This window comes from Molothrus aeneus, chromosome 1 (genome assembly GCF_037042795.1).
Source record: "Molothrus aeneus isolate 106 chromosome 1, BPBGC_Maene_1.0, whole genome shotgun sequence".
In the NCBI taxonomy this organism is placed as follows: Eukaryota; Metazoa; Chordata; class Aves; order Passeriformes; family Icteridae; genus Molothrus; species Molothrus aeneus.
Window position 1 is genome coordinate 141,590,704 of NC_089646.1, and position 16,819 is coordinate 141,607,522.

A 16,819-nucleotide genomic window follows, 5' to 3' on the forward strand; every position below is an offset into this window, starting at 1 on the left:
TTCTCCCAGATGACAAAGAATTGATAATCAAGTATATAAAAAACAGCTGTAAAATGGTAATAGCCCAGAAGGACACAGTCTGTCAAAACTCATGGTGTAGACAGAGACAAAGAAAATGCCTTTATGATTTTGCTACTGATCAGAGAAGACAAGACTCCCACCTAAAAGAAGGTCATTTTTGAGTACTTTTATCAACAGCAGGAGATGGTGTCACAGTGCAGCTCTCAGACAATACCCACAGACCTGCAGATCACAAGGCTTGTCTTAAGCTGAAATATGATTTAGCAAAACAAAGACAATAACAGAGATTAAAATTTTAATTTAAAACTTTGCCAACAAAAATTGATTACAAAAAGGGAAATTATCTGTACAAAATAAGAAAGGAGGTACTCATTTTAACAAGAGACTGCCATTATTAATGTATGTGGGAGGACAAACAGCAGTTCAGGTCAAGTAACAAACTGAGAAACAAACAAACTGAACTTGTAATATGGAATTCTGAAGTGAAATTTCCATAAACAAAGTAAATTGACCTGAAGCAGCTCAGAAGCTAATCAAGGTTTATAAGAAGTCCATTTTCCTCGCAAACCTTTTCCTCTTATTTTAGAGAAGGAGAACATACTAGAAAGCAAGACCCATGCAGTGCAGTGGGCCAGGACAATGCCTTTTGCTGAGCTTTCTCTCACTGAAGCCTTCCTTTGGGCCCTCTGTACAGAGATACTCTGCAGTTTGAGTGTGCCAGGGGTTTAACTGAGTCACAAACTACTGCATCTTCACTTAAAAGTTGGGTCCTGACTCAAAATGATGACAAATGCTTTGGAGACTGTGAAATTCCTATGACTAAAATGACTCCTATCAAAATGATGATTCTCAGACTATTCAAGTCCACATCAAATAACAGCTGTTCGTCAAGGATAAATCTCTATTTACAACACTGCACTCCTCTTTTCTACCTACCATTTCACACAGAGAAAGAGACCAGAGCATCTTTAAAACTCATTACCAAACAGACAAAAATGGCAGGTGATTTCTAAACTCCAAGTTCCTGTAAAACTTAAGCACACAGTATAATCCTTACCAGTTTTCTACATTTCTCCACAAGCCAAATCAATATAACCGAGTTGCAGTGAAGACATGGAACATGCATTTTTTTAATTTCCAGTCTAACGGCTTATTTCCCACTCAGCTTTGCATCACTTAGTATTTACAAGTTTTTACACCTTCAGAACCCAAGTTTAGTGAAGAAACAAAGTAGTAATAAAAATGTATCAGCCCAGATTCACTTCACTTACTTACAGTTACCTGAGATACCCAAGTTGGGGCAGAACAGCTTTCTGTGCCCCACCTACTCAGTAAAAAAAACCAACAAATGCTAAAGGACAATTCATCAGACTTGAAACTTATCCTAGGGACAATGCTCTTCCTTCTCTGACTACAAAACAAAAAGTGAGCAACTACATTCTGACTTAGTCTTGGTTAAGGTTAGAGTAATTGTTCCTAGCTGAAGTTTTGGATTTATTTATGTAAACCTAAGCCTTACTTGCTCACTAGCAGCTCCCAGCTAGGAAGTCAGGGACAGCTGTCTTGTAAGAATGCTGTGAGACATGCATGAGTCCTCCTTACAGCTGGGAAAACTAAGATAAGTAAGAAGTTTGCTCAAGAGCATGCAGTGAGTCAGTAACAAGCTGGCATTACAGCTTCCTGGATCTTAGCCACATGCTCTGCCCATGGGAACCCAGTGCAAGGAAAACTACTGTACAGAATCTTTCCCTTTTCCATGTCAAACATTTTTACCAAAAATAGTACAGATGCTAATAAACAGTGTATGCAATTTCTTATTTGACAATGAAAGAGTCCTGCAGTAACCTGTTATATTGTATCTTCACCCTGCAAAAGATTATTTCCAGCTTTGATTCTTAGACATCTTAAAGCTTTTAGGATAAAGCTGAAGATTCAGTTAAACAATGCTGCAGTCAGTACCCTTAACCACAACAATGTTACATTTTCTAGTTTAAGCAGTATTTATGCTACCCAATTTGGCAATCAAAAGAAAAACCTTGAAGCCAAGAATTCACAGATCTGGGGGGGAAAAAAACATACCAGACTTCAGTTTCACCAGAAGAAGCTTTGTAACATGCCATGAAGAGTTCAGAGATTTCAGTTCTGTGAGTATCTGTTATTGCCATTTCAAACAAAAGCCCTCTAATCCTTAGCCTTGCCCAGCCCATGATGTAGCAGGTAGGACAAATGCTGCATGGTAAGAAACAGCTCTGCTCAAAACACAGCTTAATAACAGAAATGCAACATTTGCAATTTGCTTTATGTGAATGCATCAGAGAGATATCACTTAAATAATGTTTCCAAAGACCCTGGGACTTAAGCACAGCTATGGAAAAAGTCAGCTTCCTAAACTTGGGGGCTTGCTTGAGACATCTGCCTCACACTAGATTCTTACTTTACTGTGGTCAACAAAGCTTTTAACACACCAGGCAAGATAGAATACCACTAGCTTGTTCCATCACATCATGGAACAGGACAGCCAATGGATCCTGTTGTGACAGACAATACTGTATAAAGAAGGCTTATTTTTAATGGCAGAATCACACTGGACACTACTGGCTAACCTGGAGCAAGATCTACATTTTTTCCTTCTGGAGTTTTTAATTTGCTCTTGAACCAGAAACATTCTTTCTAATCAGTTAAATCCAAGAGTACTGCAGAGAGCTCAGTTCTTAAGCATGCTCTGCACCAGGAGCGGTCGGTTCCATGTCCAATTGACACCGAGGAGTTGCTGTTTTCCAAGGGCAGGAACTCTTCACTGGTCCCCCAGCCGGAAACCTTGGCCCCAGTTGTGTCTTCCACCACCCTGCTGATCTTCTGCAGCCCTTCTCATGCTGGCAGGAGGGACACCAAAGCCCGACACTCCTCCCCTCCTGTTTGGCAGCCAGCGGTAACTAGGACAAAGCAGGGAGGAGGAGTTAGAGAGAAACAGCAGGACCTTGCAGGGAAATGCCAAGGCTGTGCTTTCTACTTTTCCATGCACTTCCTCTTAACTGATAGACTTTGTAATAAAACTGGCCTTTCCCAGTAGAATTTCAGAGAATTCTTTCCAAATCTAAGCTCTCAGCACACTGACAAATGGAAATACTGGGAAACTTCCATCTCTGGGATGTGTGTGGTAACAAAAGAATTGCACAGAACCAACAATATTGAGGGCAGTTTCAGAGCTGTTACCACCTTTAAAGACTTTTAAAAACAACCTTGTCTCCTAATCTTTATGGAAAATTAGGTTTACCAGATGGGCACAGAATTAGAATATAAAGATTCCCTATCCATTGAAACTTGTACAGAAAGTATAACTGTAATTCAACACTTTATGCTACAAAAAGGGTTAACTGAGTTGCTAACTAAAGTTTGATAGAGGAGGAGTATTTGCAGCCCAAAACTATGTGGACAAAGGCAACTGAACTACAAACTTTGGCTTCTGATAGTATTCTCATAGTATTTCAATGCTAAAACAGTGAACATATCTCAAGAAAAAGCACTTCAAAAACCAAGACTTGCAGTCCCAGTGAGGGTGACTGATACAGACTGCAAAGCAGAATCATTTATAGCCCTGCACAAGCCTACAACTATTATTGTTAAACATTCTGAATTGGTAGCTACCATAACATGGGGATACAGAAAACAGATAATTTACAGGATAAAACTTCATTTATATACCATCTGATAATTGTTAGGGAGTTCTCTTTACTGCAGCTCAATTCAACAGCAGAAGTATGACATTTATTCTCACTCTTAAGAGTGGGTAAAGGCATAAGCCATCCCAAGGGGCAACAAAGAACTCTCACATGGGCCTTTTACAAGAAACTCAACATTTTTTATGACTCACCAGCTCTGTCAGTATGAGAGTCTGTAGAAGGTTGGCTTGGCAAAGTATTTTACACTTTATGATCCCACCATATAGATGTCTGATGAACCATACAAAAAATTGGACTAAACAAATAGTGATGTAAAGAATCAAGCCAGCTTACAGGAACTGAGGTGTGGACAGAAAATTCCTTCCTCCCAAATCCATTGGATATTTAAACATTAAGAAGAAATACAGGTGTCCAACCAGATTTCCTATCAGCTCATTGATGACTCTGTAAAGCAAAAGAAAGAATGGTTTCACATGCTGTCTTCTCTGAAAATAAATGAGTGACAATCTTCTGTTCACCTGCCACCAGGCTTTGCCAGGGTTGTGACACACAGAAAATTTCCCCTCCCTCAGCATTTTGCAGCCACTTCTTTAGAAGGGCCAACCTCCTGTGCCAACATATCAATAAGTCTGTTCCACCCTCCCTTCCCAGCCTTCTCTACATTCTGCATTGAAAACACAATTAAATACTTGTTTACATTGGGGAATTGGACCGTATAGCGATTAGTGCCCAAAATAATCATCTGCAGTGCCAGAGCAGTTGCTGCTGCTCTCACTGGACAACCTGTCTCCTGCTGTACTGAACTGTTTTGTTCCCAGTTTTGTGAAAGCACTGCTGACTGGAGGCCCTTGAGTATCTTCTGTCATGCATAGAAACAGCAGGTAGCTAAGAGCAGGCAGTTTTCACAAGTGACAGATGAGTCAGTAGGAGGCACAGCCAGAAAAGGGAATTTGGTTTTGCTGTACTATCTCCTCCTTTTATAACTCAACCACAAACTTGTTGTTGTCACTAATTATGTTACAGCGGCACCAAGAGGCCCCAGTCAATGCAGGGCCCCACTGAGGGGGCCCACACTGTGCACGGAGGGGATTTCTGCATCAAGGGGTTTAGTCAAGAAAAAAAAAAACCAAACAAGAGAGACCAAAAAATTCAACAAGTGCTAATATGGCACACTGTGGGCTCATTGCTATTTTCCCTTGTTTAAGAAACTGAAAGAAAAAAAAAAAAAAGACCAGGTTGGACAAGTCTGTGAGGGAAAGAATTAACAGCACTATCAGAGTCAAGCTAAACTTGTTTCTAAAACCAGTAATAATGGCTGGGGATGACATCTTTCTTTAGTGTGTGTTACCATCCAGGGGATGACACTTTCTTTAGTGTGTGTTACTTCCTTAGTATGGAGAAGGCCTAATGCAGGGAGTTACTAGAAAATACACCAAACTCTCATTGCTCTCCCCTCACCTCCATTCTATTCTCTAGTTCTCACATGCACATCTCCTCTTTGCTTTTATGTTAAATGACCACCATGTGACACTGAGCATTATCAGTCAGATTACACAGCTTTAACCTTCTTATTTTAATATTACTCCTAAATTCAGCAGCAAGTTAAATAGCAGTAAAAGCTTTTATAACTTCACATTGGCCATAGAAGTAAATACATACGATCCACCAATGATGTAGTTGAATCCCAGAATAACCCATGGAAGGTAACAGGCCTGGAAAAGAATGCAGTGGAGAGGGTAAGTACAAGTTAAGGATGCAAACCTGTTCTCAACTTCCCACTGCACTAATAAGCATGATCATAATCTCAATGCTCATTACACAGGTCCTGATCTATTAACTTAAGCAGATTCAACCTAAAAAGGTCCAAACTGAGCAACCACTAACATTTTTAGACAAAACATACTCATTCAAACATTATAAGCAAATGTGCCTTTTGAACCCTATGTTCCACAGCAAGTTTGCATCTGAAACAAAGTCCTAAAGTTTTTGATTTTGAAAAGGTTTAGAAATTATCAAAAGAGTCTTCTCTACAAGATCTGAGAGAAACAGCCAAGGGCACACAGAAAAAAAAACAATTTAAAATACCAACATTTTGTCACTACATTCAGCTTTTATCCAGGCTAAAGTTTATCAGGAATTTTTTCATTTCTTCAGAACAATGAATTGTCAGGACATCTTTTCAGTAGAGGCACACTGAGTGATACCACATGGAAGACTATGACCTTTGTCTTTGCTACATCTCAAGGAGTATTCTATGTGACAGTACAAGACACTTTTTCTAAGAGAAAATGTTTCTATTTTGCCTCTCACTCACTACACGAGCGCCTTATGGGCGGAAATCTTTCCAATACACTGTCTGACATACCTTAAATCTTGTTCCAAACCAAAATGATACAATCATGTCTCTGTTCAGCTGGGCCCACACATAAAGTACTGACATGATGAGTGGAATCATCAGCAACTGCAATGTTTAAAAAAGACAAAGTTACCATTATTGTCAAAGAAGCACAAGAAACTCAGGCAGGAGGTGCTGTGTTTCAGAAGTGGTTTGTAAGCATGGTACATCACTGAAGTCCTTTCAGATTGCCCCAGAATCTTATCCAATACATGCCCTGGATCTGTTCAAAAACTATTGAGAAAGTGAAGGAGGAGAACCTACTTGCTGATTCTCCTTTGCAGGACCATGCCAAAGCAAAGGGCTCCAAGTGAAAGAGCAGCTGCAGGGAGCTCTGCTCTACCCACACCTCCAGCAGTGAGCCCTGTGCCACAATCCTTTCAGGGCACCAGCCCAAACACCCTCATCTGGGGCCAGGCTCATGTGCCAGATGCAGTGTCACCCTCCAGCTGCCACCTCTGCTCCCATCCTCCTGAGAGCACCACAGGGAAGGTGCTGCCCTCAATCCCCACTGCAGGGCATCAACTGCCTTGGGAGAGCTTGCAGTGACCTGTGCTCCACGCCAGGAGCTGAGGGGGTTGTTTCAAACCCTTCTTTACATTGACTCTGCATTAGCTGACTGGACTGTTTCTAGTGAAAAAACACAGAGCACTGCTTTTGCCATCTGTGATTTCTGAGCTGAGGGCAGGCTGCACCAGCAACATTGCCAGGAACTGGCTGAATGCTGTAACCAGCTGCTGGGTTTGGAAAAGAGGTTAAAACTCAGCCCTTCAGGGGTGCTGCTATTATTCATCAATCCAGCTTTTCACAAGCCCCACGGTGCACTCTGACTCCCCACATGAGAACTTTATTTAAAGCTTATATTAAAACCCTTTTTATTTTACTTAAAAAAAAAAGTAATATCTAATATCTGAACACATTTGACTTAGGAATAGAGGCCTAGCTATCCTACTCTATCTTCTGAATTTCAACAAAGGCCACTCAAAACAAGTAAAAACCCTCTTATTTTTAAGAAAAACCACACTTTCAAGTCAAAAAACTGATTCTTCTTCAATCAATACTTTGTATGCAGATTAAAAAAATTAAGTACCTCTTTAAAAATATACAAATCAACACAAACAGTATAAAATTTGTATAATGTGTGGGTAAGTCCAGCATCCTTTTCAAAATTTGTGGTTATTTTCCCCACAGAAAAGTTTAAGTACAAAGTTATGGACAGGCTTTGACACAATTCACTCCAGACCAGAGATGTATGATCACTGGTTTTGTCTACCAGGAAGCCAGAGAAGTGATCTAATAAATGCTAATAATAATTCTATATGGAACACTACAGATATTGGTGCAGTCTTTAGGTGCTGGAGAAAGACAAAGATGAGAACAGCAGAGGCAGACTGAAGACATGCAGTTATCTGACACTCTGTTGTGTCCAAAACACACTTCCCAATTTTCACCTTTAGTATTTGGAGAGAAAAGAATTATTTCACTGAAACCAGTTCTTAAGACCACTATCTTAATCATTCCTGTGAAGATTTTGTACTTCACAGTTCTGATCTCAAACTGAAGCTGTATTTTTCACCAAAGAAAATCTTCTGTTGGCAAGTAAAAGGCATACTGAACTAAACTTGAGAAGATTAATAAACCAAATAATCATTTTTAAATAGAAAAATAAGAAAGAAGATCCACATTCATTAAAAGAAATAGTGCATAGCTGACATCTTATGTCCATTTTAGTAGAAGTCTAAGCACTTCCTGACTGCACAAAGACACCATTTTTTACTTCTTGGCTCCCTTATTAGGTTAGATCCAAGCTTGTGCCTTCAGCTGAGGCTAACCCAATCTGAAAAATTAACAATACACACACAGCAGTCCATTCTGATAGAATCTGAACAGCCTAGCTTAACTATGTTCTGCAGTTAAGTCAATAATGTTCTCTATAAAGTAATCAAGTAGTCATAAAGTTGTGTAAAATTATTATCTAAGAAACTGCACCACACTTACCTGCATGTCCATTACCAAGCCAGTTATCTGTCATTGCACCATGAAGGAAAATGCAGAAAAACCTGACAGACTACAGCAATAAAAAGCTTCAGACACACAGAACACATGTGCAAAGATCTTTATTATTCAGAATTAATACTACACTGTTATAGGTTAAAATTTCCAATGATCTAGAGATGTACAAACTTTGTTTCAATAACTGCTTTTTGGCAGCCTTTCAGGTGCCCACCTCAAGTCATTACCCTAAGGGCTGATGGGTGCACTGGCTTTATCTCCCTGATGAAACTGGCTAGCTACAGACTCCATCAGTCCTTGCATAAAGGCACATTTAAGTTTAACAACTGGATTCTTTCATTAGTTTAACACTGACATTTTGGTTTTCTAGCTGAAGAAATACCAGATCATTAAAAAATACCAATATATTGCCAATGAGTCACAGAAAAGAAGCAATTTCTTAAGTGCATCAATGCAGGCTTTTAATACTCTTCTCCCACCTTGGAGCTCAAAGACACTGTTGTAGTAACTGCTGAGTAGAAAAAATCACTGAATGATTTTAATATGATCAGGATGCTTTTAACAGATCATAAATACATATAAAATGACACCCAGCATTTTCCCAGATCATGCATCCAGGCTGCTCCTTACATCACACAGGGAACAAGCAACTAGAAGCTTTTAAATTACCAGTTTGAAAGTCAGGTCACAATTACATTAATTAAATGCTCACAGCCAGGAGCCTGCAATCATAAAGGCAACCTTCATCTTCCTAACAATGTAACTAAATACACCTTGTTACAGCTGTGGCTCCACAGGACTGGCAGGAACAGCAATTCCCTCCACATAGTGGAATGCAACTAGAGATAATGGATTGATAAAGCATTTCTGCACACCAACTCCCCTGGGATCCGGTTCACACCGATGTCACCCCTCCCTTTTTTCCACCTGCTGTGCCACTGCAAATTGCTACAAGGAGGCAGCAAGAGCACAGACAGAAAGGGAGCATCCCAAAGGATGGAAGCTCCACACCCTCTCCTGCCAATCTGCCAGTGCTTCACTGCCCTTACAGTGAATCTTTCTCACATTTCAATGGAATTTCCTGTGCTTCATTTTGTGGAATTGGGTGTTCAGCTCCAGACCCCTCAGCACAGAAAAGACATGGAGCTGTTGGAGTGGGACCAAAGGAAGGCCACACAAGTTACTGGAGGAATGGAACACCTCTCTTTGAGGAAAAGGCTGAAAGAGTTGGGGGACAAAAATGTTTACCAGGGCCTTTTGCAATAGGACAAGTGGTAATGGTTTAAACTAAAAAAGAAAGGTTGATTCAGACTAGGTGTAACAAAGAAATTTTTCACTATGAGGGTGGGGAAACACTGGCACAGGTTACCTGGAGAGATGGTGGATGCTCCACCTCTAGAAACATTCAAGGTCAGGCTGAACGGGGCTCTGAGCAACCTGATTTAGTTGAAGGTGTCCCTGCTTATTGCAGGGAGCTTGATAACTTTTCAAGGTCCCTGCCAATTCAAACTACTTTATGATTCTATGACAACACCCCAGGCTGCACAATCCCAGCTTCTCATGGGACAGATGCTTCAATCCTTTAATCATCTCTGTGACCCTTCACTGGACTCTCTCCAGTATGTCCATGTCTCCCTTGTACTTGGGAACCCAGAGCTGGGTGCAGCCCCCACACATCTCTCAAAGGCTGAGCAGAGAGGAGCAATCCCTGCCTCAACCTGCAGGGAATCCTTGGCCTAGGGCAGCCCAGGGGGCTGGTGGCCACTTTGGCCAAAATGGCACATTGCTGGCTTGTGGTCAACTTTGTGTCCAGCAGGACACCCAGGGCCTTTCTTGGAAGATGAAGATGCTTTGCTTTTTTTGGAAGATGCTTTGCTTTGTCAGTCCCTGGTCTGTCCTGGTGCCTGAGGCTGTTCCTTGCCAAGAGCAGGACTCTGTACTACCCTTTGCTGAGCTTCATTCCTGGTCAGCCCATTGATCCAGCCTCTAAAGATCCCTCTGAATGGTGGCACAACCCTCTGGTTCATCAACAAATCCTCCCAGTTTTGTATTCAAGCTCTAAAAGAAAATTCAGCTGGTAAAGCACAGCCCACAGAAATGTTTCCCAGCATTCCCAAACTAACAAGCCCAGCTTTTTCAGGAAGTTGTCTCAGTGAAGATATCACAACACTGCTTTCACAGACTCAGATGGTACCCAGCAGGTAAAGGATCTCTCCTTTTCAGGGAGAGAATTTCAGGGAATGGCAGTGATCATCAGCCCCTTTTTGCACATGGCAGCTTGAACACACTAAACTCAGTGCTAACCCAAGAGCAGCTCAACAAAGCAACCCAGGCAGCACCAGGGACACTCCCCCAGCATGTGCTCAGCTCTTCGGAGGCAGAGCTCAAGTCCCCACTGCACACTCTTCATCATCTTTCCTGTAAAGTTATACACTTACAAACTCTACAAACTTCCCAGGGAACATTTGCTACATTTTAAAACTGTTCCTTGATAAAACCTGGTCTTTGAACATACTTCAGGTGGAAACAGAAGAACCAAAATATTTCTCAAAGTTTGATGATGAGAAGGATACAACAATGCAGATCCAGTTAAACAGGAGCATGAACATGTAATCTGCTGGCCTTCCATCAAAAGCCCCTGAAAATAAAAAGAATAATTTTGAATCATCAAAGGCACTACAATTTTGATTAAAAATTAGGACAACTTTTATTTTTCAGAGTCTAAGAAAGCTCAGTTAATAACAGCTGCTTTGCACGCACTCTGTGGTCTATGAGTATTTTTTAAATTTTAAAAAGCCTTAAAATAGAACAACCTACAGGCTGAAAAATAAGACATTCAGCCTACTGCATTAGAGCACAAGCAGTGTCTATACTTAAAAAAGAACACACTGACTCTGGAGATAAGTAGTTTTAACTACATAAGACTTCAAAAATGGAGTTGGACCCCATCGTTCATATGAAACTGTGGGTTAGAAGCACAGAATTAGCAAATGCACATGCACAGCAAAAGCAGAAATACCAAGTTTAATGAGTGAGTCATGTGAAAACCAGCCCTTACTTAGGCAAATTGCATCCTTTTTGCATCATCTCATCAGACTCAAGAGTTTTACACTCCAGAAAAAATCAGCACACATGACAAGGAGGGTACGCACGTGCAGCACATTCTGTTCATTCTAAGCTGTGCTGCTTGTCTAATTCACCATTCCAAATATGTGTCAATTTTTTCAGGACATTGGAAACAAAAATAATAGAATAACATTCCCTGCAAGTCATATAAAATGAAATTATCTTTAGATGCTCAGTTGAGTTTGAGACCTGACAGAGACAAGTACTAAAAAACAACCCTGTAGCAATTCCTTGCAAACATGAAAAGCTGAGGCTCTCAGTCCCACTAACTGTGGCAAAAGGCTGACAGAGACCTCAGCATCTATGCAAGACTTCCACCAACTTTCATATAAACCCAGGCAGGAAAGGAAAGAGCCTGAGAATATTGCTGAAAAAGACCCAGACCATTGGGGGTGAAACATAGTGACAGTGGGAATGACAGTGACACACATGGCACCTCATGGACAACCTGAATTACATGCTCCTAATTAAACATCAAAATGCCTAGAAAGAATGCCACTGCTTAATGTGAGCACTGCTCAGCTTCATAGAAGTATTCTTAAATGAAGAAAATCTTCTTTTAAGCATTAGCTTTTTAGAATAGCCTATGTAAAACAAAATTACTAAAATACCAGTTTTATTGTTTAAGGTCAGCCATGCAAAATGCGTAACAGGAAAAAAAAAACATGCTTTGAAAAATATATCAGAAAGTTTTAATGTTGTAAAACTACATAAACTGAAGGTTTTTTCCTTACTGTTGCCATACAACAAATAAAAACAAACAAAGAGAAGAAGCTGACTAAGGCTGTAGAAAGGCCAGCTCAGGAATCCTTCCAAAACTGGAAGAAATAAAAGCTATTATTATTATAAATTTTTTTACTTCTCATTATCTACAAGATTGCTAATGAGAGTATTAGACAAACCATTTGACTTTTCCATGAACATCTAAGGGAATTGGAGTACAAACTGCCAGAGAGCTCAGCACAGGTATGGGGTGAGCTCTACCCCACGGGTCCTTCCATGAGGCCCAGGGTATAATGCAGTCATCTGGGAAGAGCTGCAGACTCATAATTTACATAAATCTCATCATTCACACAGCTGGGGGGTGAACTCTGCATTTTCTGCTTACTCGGTTGATATTTGTTATGCTCTTCTCCAACCAAAGCAAAACAAAACCACACCAATCCCCCTTTCCTTTGGAAGTCACAGGTCAGGCTGTTAGGAAAGCACAAGCACAGCACAAAACCACACTGGTATTTCTGACAGCTAAATTTGAAGCTGGCAGGCAGCAGCAGTGTATGCTCAAAAACCATGCACAATGCTGAAAATAGCAGTTTCACTTTCTCAGTTTCACAGACAAAAGGAGGCACAGACCAATGCAAACTTCCACTTGTAAACACTATCAGCAACTTATCTGTTTTCCAACTACAGAAGGATTCAGGCCTTTTTCAGAGTAACAGCCAACCTAACCAAGAATTTCATTTATACCCAGAAAAATGACTGGAATATAAAAGAAATACATTGGTTCAAACAACACAGATGACTTCCCAATTTCAAAATCCAGATCTGTTGTACAGCAGAAATTTACTCCCTTTCATGAGATCTGTGCCACAGCACAAACAACTAGAGCATTTTGTAAGTATATCTACAAGCAGTGAGGTCTCTTAATTTGCATAATTAACCAGAAACTCTTACTACACCGACCTTCGCCCAGTCAGAACTGTGAGCACTCTCATGTGCTCATAAAGCACTGCAGACAGGCTCAAAAGGAAGCAGGAACCATTTCTAGCTATTAAACCAGTATTTACCTTCCACTAAGAAAACAACCAAATACAATTTGGCACCACTCGTGCCTTTCCCTACCACTCTTCTTAAGTCTTAAATGTGATTCCACAATACTCTCTGGAGGGCAGGTCTACCAGGGATCTCCTCTCCATGGGACTTCCCAGCATCACCTTCCAATGCATTCCCCTTTACACCATCAGTTCTAGACTCCATTAGAATGATACTGAAACTCTTGTTCACAAAGGCTTTCAGGAAGAGTCTGGCTTTGCAAATATTTTAATTATTTATGTCAATTGAACCAATTTTTGTCTAGGTTTAATGAACTGGGCAGCGCAAAAGGAAACCAGTTTCAAAGCTACCTTGTACCAACAATCCCATTTTTGAGAGAAATTATCTATTATCTGATCTCCTTTTTTTCACTTAATTTTCCCCCTTAACTGAAAATCCTTCTAATCTCTTAACTTTTCTACATATCTGTTAGGCAGAAGGGTAGACTTCCTTTGAAGGAGGTATCTCTCAATTCAACACAGACAACAGAATAACACAATAAGCATCCCTATTAAAACAAGAAAAAATTGATGTTATTTTCTCCCAATGGATAAGCCCATTATTACATTATGCTCTATCATCCTTCTCTGATTAAAAACATCAGGTACAAAAAATCAGAGTTAAACATCACCTTTTAATCTGTCTCACTCATTTCCTTAAATCCAGCATCTAAAAGCTCTAGGCCCTCCTACTGAAACAAGTATTGAGTTCAGATCCTAAATGGCCAAAGGGAAGGAGCCAGCCACAGAAAATCAGTTTCCAGAGTGGTTTCACGCTGACCAACATAAGCTGGCACAGAGATAAGCCATCTCTTATCAGCTCCAGGCAGGGTTCAGCAGGTGCATACAATTTAATGGACAACATACCTGTTTCTAGTCGTGAGGAATATTGATACAAGAAATACAAATTCACCAAGTAGAGAAATCCCGTTCCAGGTCCCACTGGGAAGAAGAAAGTTGCCGTTATTGGCCGCCAGATCTGTCCAGATCAAAAGAGAAAGATTTATTTATAAACTGCAGAATGAACGCATGTGCACAGGCTTTTTATTTACATTCATTACTTGATAATGAATGAAAACTTGGAACATCAAGAAGAAGATTAAAAATAGCCCCAGTATCGATTGTTCCAGCTTCAGCAGCTTTTCAGTTGTGGTGTTTTCTTTCAATCTGGTAAGCAAAGCTATTAAGACTACACCAGAAATAACACACAACTTTGCAAACTGCTTTCCATCACATCTTTGCAGCAGTGAGTCTTTAATGCAGTGCAAAAGAGATTCACTGGGCAAGGATGCTACCCCGTTTAAAAACCAGCCATACAAAACCCATTCTTCTCTGTTGAACAGAGGCCAAAGGCTCCACAGCCTTTAGTTTACCATTCCAGCCAGCACGTTCTGCTCTGAGCATTTGGGATCTGCTCTGGGACAGCCTCCCAGCTATGAATATTGGGCACAGCCAACTGCATGGCAGCACATAGCAAGGACAGAAAATGGTCATTCATGAATGAGCTCTTTAAGTAGCTTTAACATTTCCAAACGTTTCTTTAACATTTCCAAGCTGAGTATTAGGATCCTGAACATCACAGTTCAAGAAGGAATAACAGAACTAGAGGAAAAAACAGTCATTTATGCTACTAAATTTTGTGAACAATACATGAATCAAGGTACAGAAAGAGTCATGGCTTTAATTTTTTTTCTTTCTTCTCCTTTCTTCAATTTCTTCTTATATTTCTTTATGTCATCTCATTATATCTTCTTCAGTGAAGATATAACAAGATAACAAAAATTTAAAAATTGAAATCTCTTCTCTTCCTTAGTTTTGAGCTCCTCCAATGAGTGCTCTCCCCCAGCACTGAATCTGTAACCTCACAGTGCAAGGAAAAATATGTCCAGTTTGAGACCACTTTTGATATTGCTATTGTACCCAGAAACACTGCATGTCTGACACCTCAAGGCATCAGCTGTTGGTTTACATGGAGCATATCTAAGCACAGAAGTTGACAATCCCAAAGAGAAGGTTTTTCAAATTCCAAACCAGAAGGTGCAAATGCACTCCATTACAGAATCACAGAATATGTCACATTAAATGGGACCTGGGTGATCTGGGCCAACCTCCCTGCTCAAGCATTCTCAGTCATTCTAGAGCACATAACCCAGGACTGCACTCAGACAGTTCTTGGATAACTCCAGCAAGGGAGATTCCACAGCCTCCCTGGTCAGTCTGTTAGCGTGCATGGTCACCCAGGTCAGGTGGAACTTCCCATCCATCAGTTTCTGCCCGTTTGCATTTGTCCATCTTCTTTTGTCACCTCCCTTGTGATACTTATAGAAACTGCTGAGGTTCCCCTCGAGGCTGAGCAGGCTCAGCTCCCTCAGCCATTCCTCATCAGAGATGCTCCAGTTCCTTGATCACCTTTGCTGCCCCCGCTGTACCCACCCCAGGAGCTCCATGTCTCTCTTGTAGCTCTGCCTCAAAAGCTCCCGGGCCAGCTGCAGCCTGGGCCCAGAGTTACAGCTCCCAAAGCCACGGCCACACGATGACACAGAGCTGGGCAAGTCACCTGTAGCCACAGCCACAGAACTCCTTGGCACAACAACCAGTGCCCACCAGAACAACTCCCACAAAAAAAAATGTAGGAAAAAACACACCAGGTTGAGGCACAATAAGAATTACAGAGCTGTCAGGGGCAACAGCCCTCCTCCTGTCACCCTGGCAGGGACGCGCAGCCCGTCACCGCGGTGGGGGCCCTTGGGCCTGCAAGCTGGGCCCGGATTTACGCGGTGCTCTGCCCGCAGGCCCTGTACAGGTTGAGCGGGAAAGCGGCTCCACTCCCCCCGGAGGGGCTCTGCTCCCCCCCGGTCATCCCTGGGCGCTGTGTCGGTGCACGGCGCCTCCAGCGCGGCCGCGGAGCCGGGGAAGCGACCGGCGCGTAGCCCCAGCGAGGCCCTGCAGCGCTGCCGCGCACTACAACTCCCAGAAGGCCGCGCGCGCAGCGAGTCACAGTCAGCTACTGTAGAGGCGCCGCGGGACACGCCGGGAGCGGTAGTGCGGCCCGTACCTGGAAGCGGTGGATGAAGGCGTCAGGCCAGAGGAAAAGGTTGACGGGGCTGACGAGGCCCAGCTTGCCCACGAGCGGAACCGCGATGGAGCCGGCGAACCAGTAGCGCGTGATCAGAGGGATGCTTCGGAACCAGTCCCCCAGGTCCGACATGATGCAGCCGTGCCTGGCCGCCGCCCAGGCCTCGCCGTGAACCGGCCACTGAAGAAGAGACGAGACGAGGGCTCAGCCACTCCCGCCGCCCAGTCACGGAGGGGGCCCCGAGCCAGACGTGGCGCCACCGAATTCGGCCGAGCCGCCGCCGCTGCTTCCGGCCCCGCCCCGGCCGCCGGGAGTCCCGCCCCGGGGGCGGAGCGAGGAGCGAGCCACCGCCTCTGGGCGACGGGGCGGTCGGGTCAGGCAGGGATTGCCTTCCTGAGAGGCTCTTGTAATGCGGGCGCGCGGGCAACAGGAGGGAAGCAAGTCCTGTGCCTGCGACAGGCTGCAGAAGCCACGTTCTGAGTGACCTACTGCACTGCGTTATAAACACACTTGCCTATGAGGACGCGACGTTTTCACTCGTTTTTACTTCATTGCCCGGCGCTGGCCGCGCTCCGCTCGCCGTCCCCGCCCAGGTCGCCGCGCGACACCCGCGAGGGAAACTACAACTCCCAGCAGCCCGCGAGGCCGCAGTTGGAGCGCTTCCATTCCCCGATATCTGGGGGGGAGCGCTCGCCAC

The 16,819-nt window shown here is 42.7% G+C and overlaps 1 protein-coding gene across 1 annotated transcript; it reads right to left on the minus strand.

Moving 5' to 3' along the window:
- Positions 1-299: 299 nt before the first annotated feature.
- DERL1 (derlin 1) lies at positions 300-16,415 on the minus strand. Its single transcript, XM_066566043.1, has 8 exons — positions 16,102-16,415; positions 13,914-14,025; positions 10,683-10,747; positions 8,095-8,121; positions 6,067-6,162; positions 5,361-5,413; positions 4,035-4,145; positions 300-2,954 (listed from the first exon to the last, which is right to left on the minus strand). The coding sequence occupies exons 1-8, from the start codon at positions 16,252-16,254 to the stop codon at positions 2,816-2,818; spliced, it is 756 nt and encodes a 251-aa protein (XP_066422140.1). The 5' UTR covers positions 16,255-16,415; the 3' UTR covers positions 300-2,815.
- Positions 16,416-16,819: the final 404 nt, after the last annotated feature.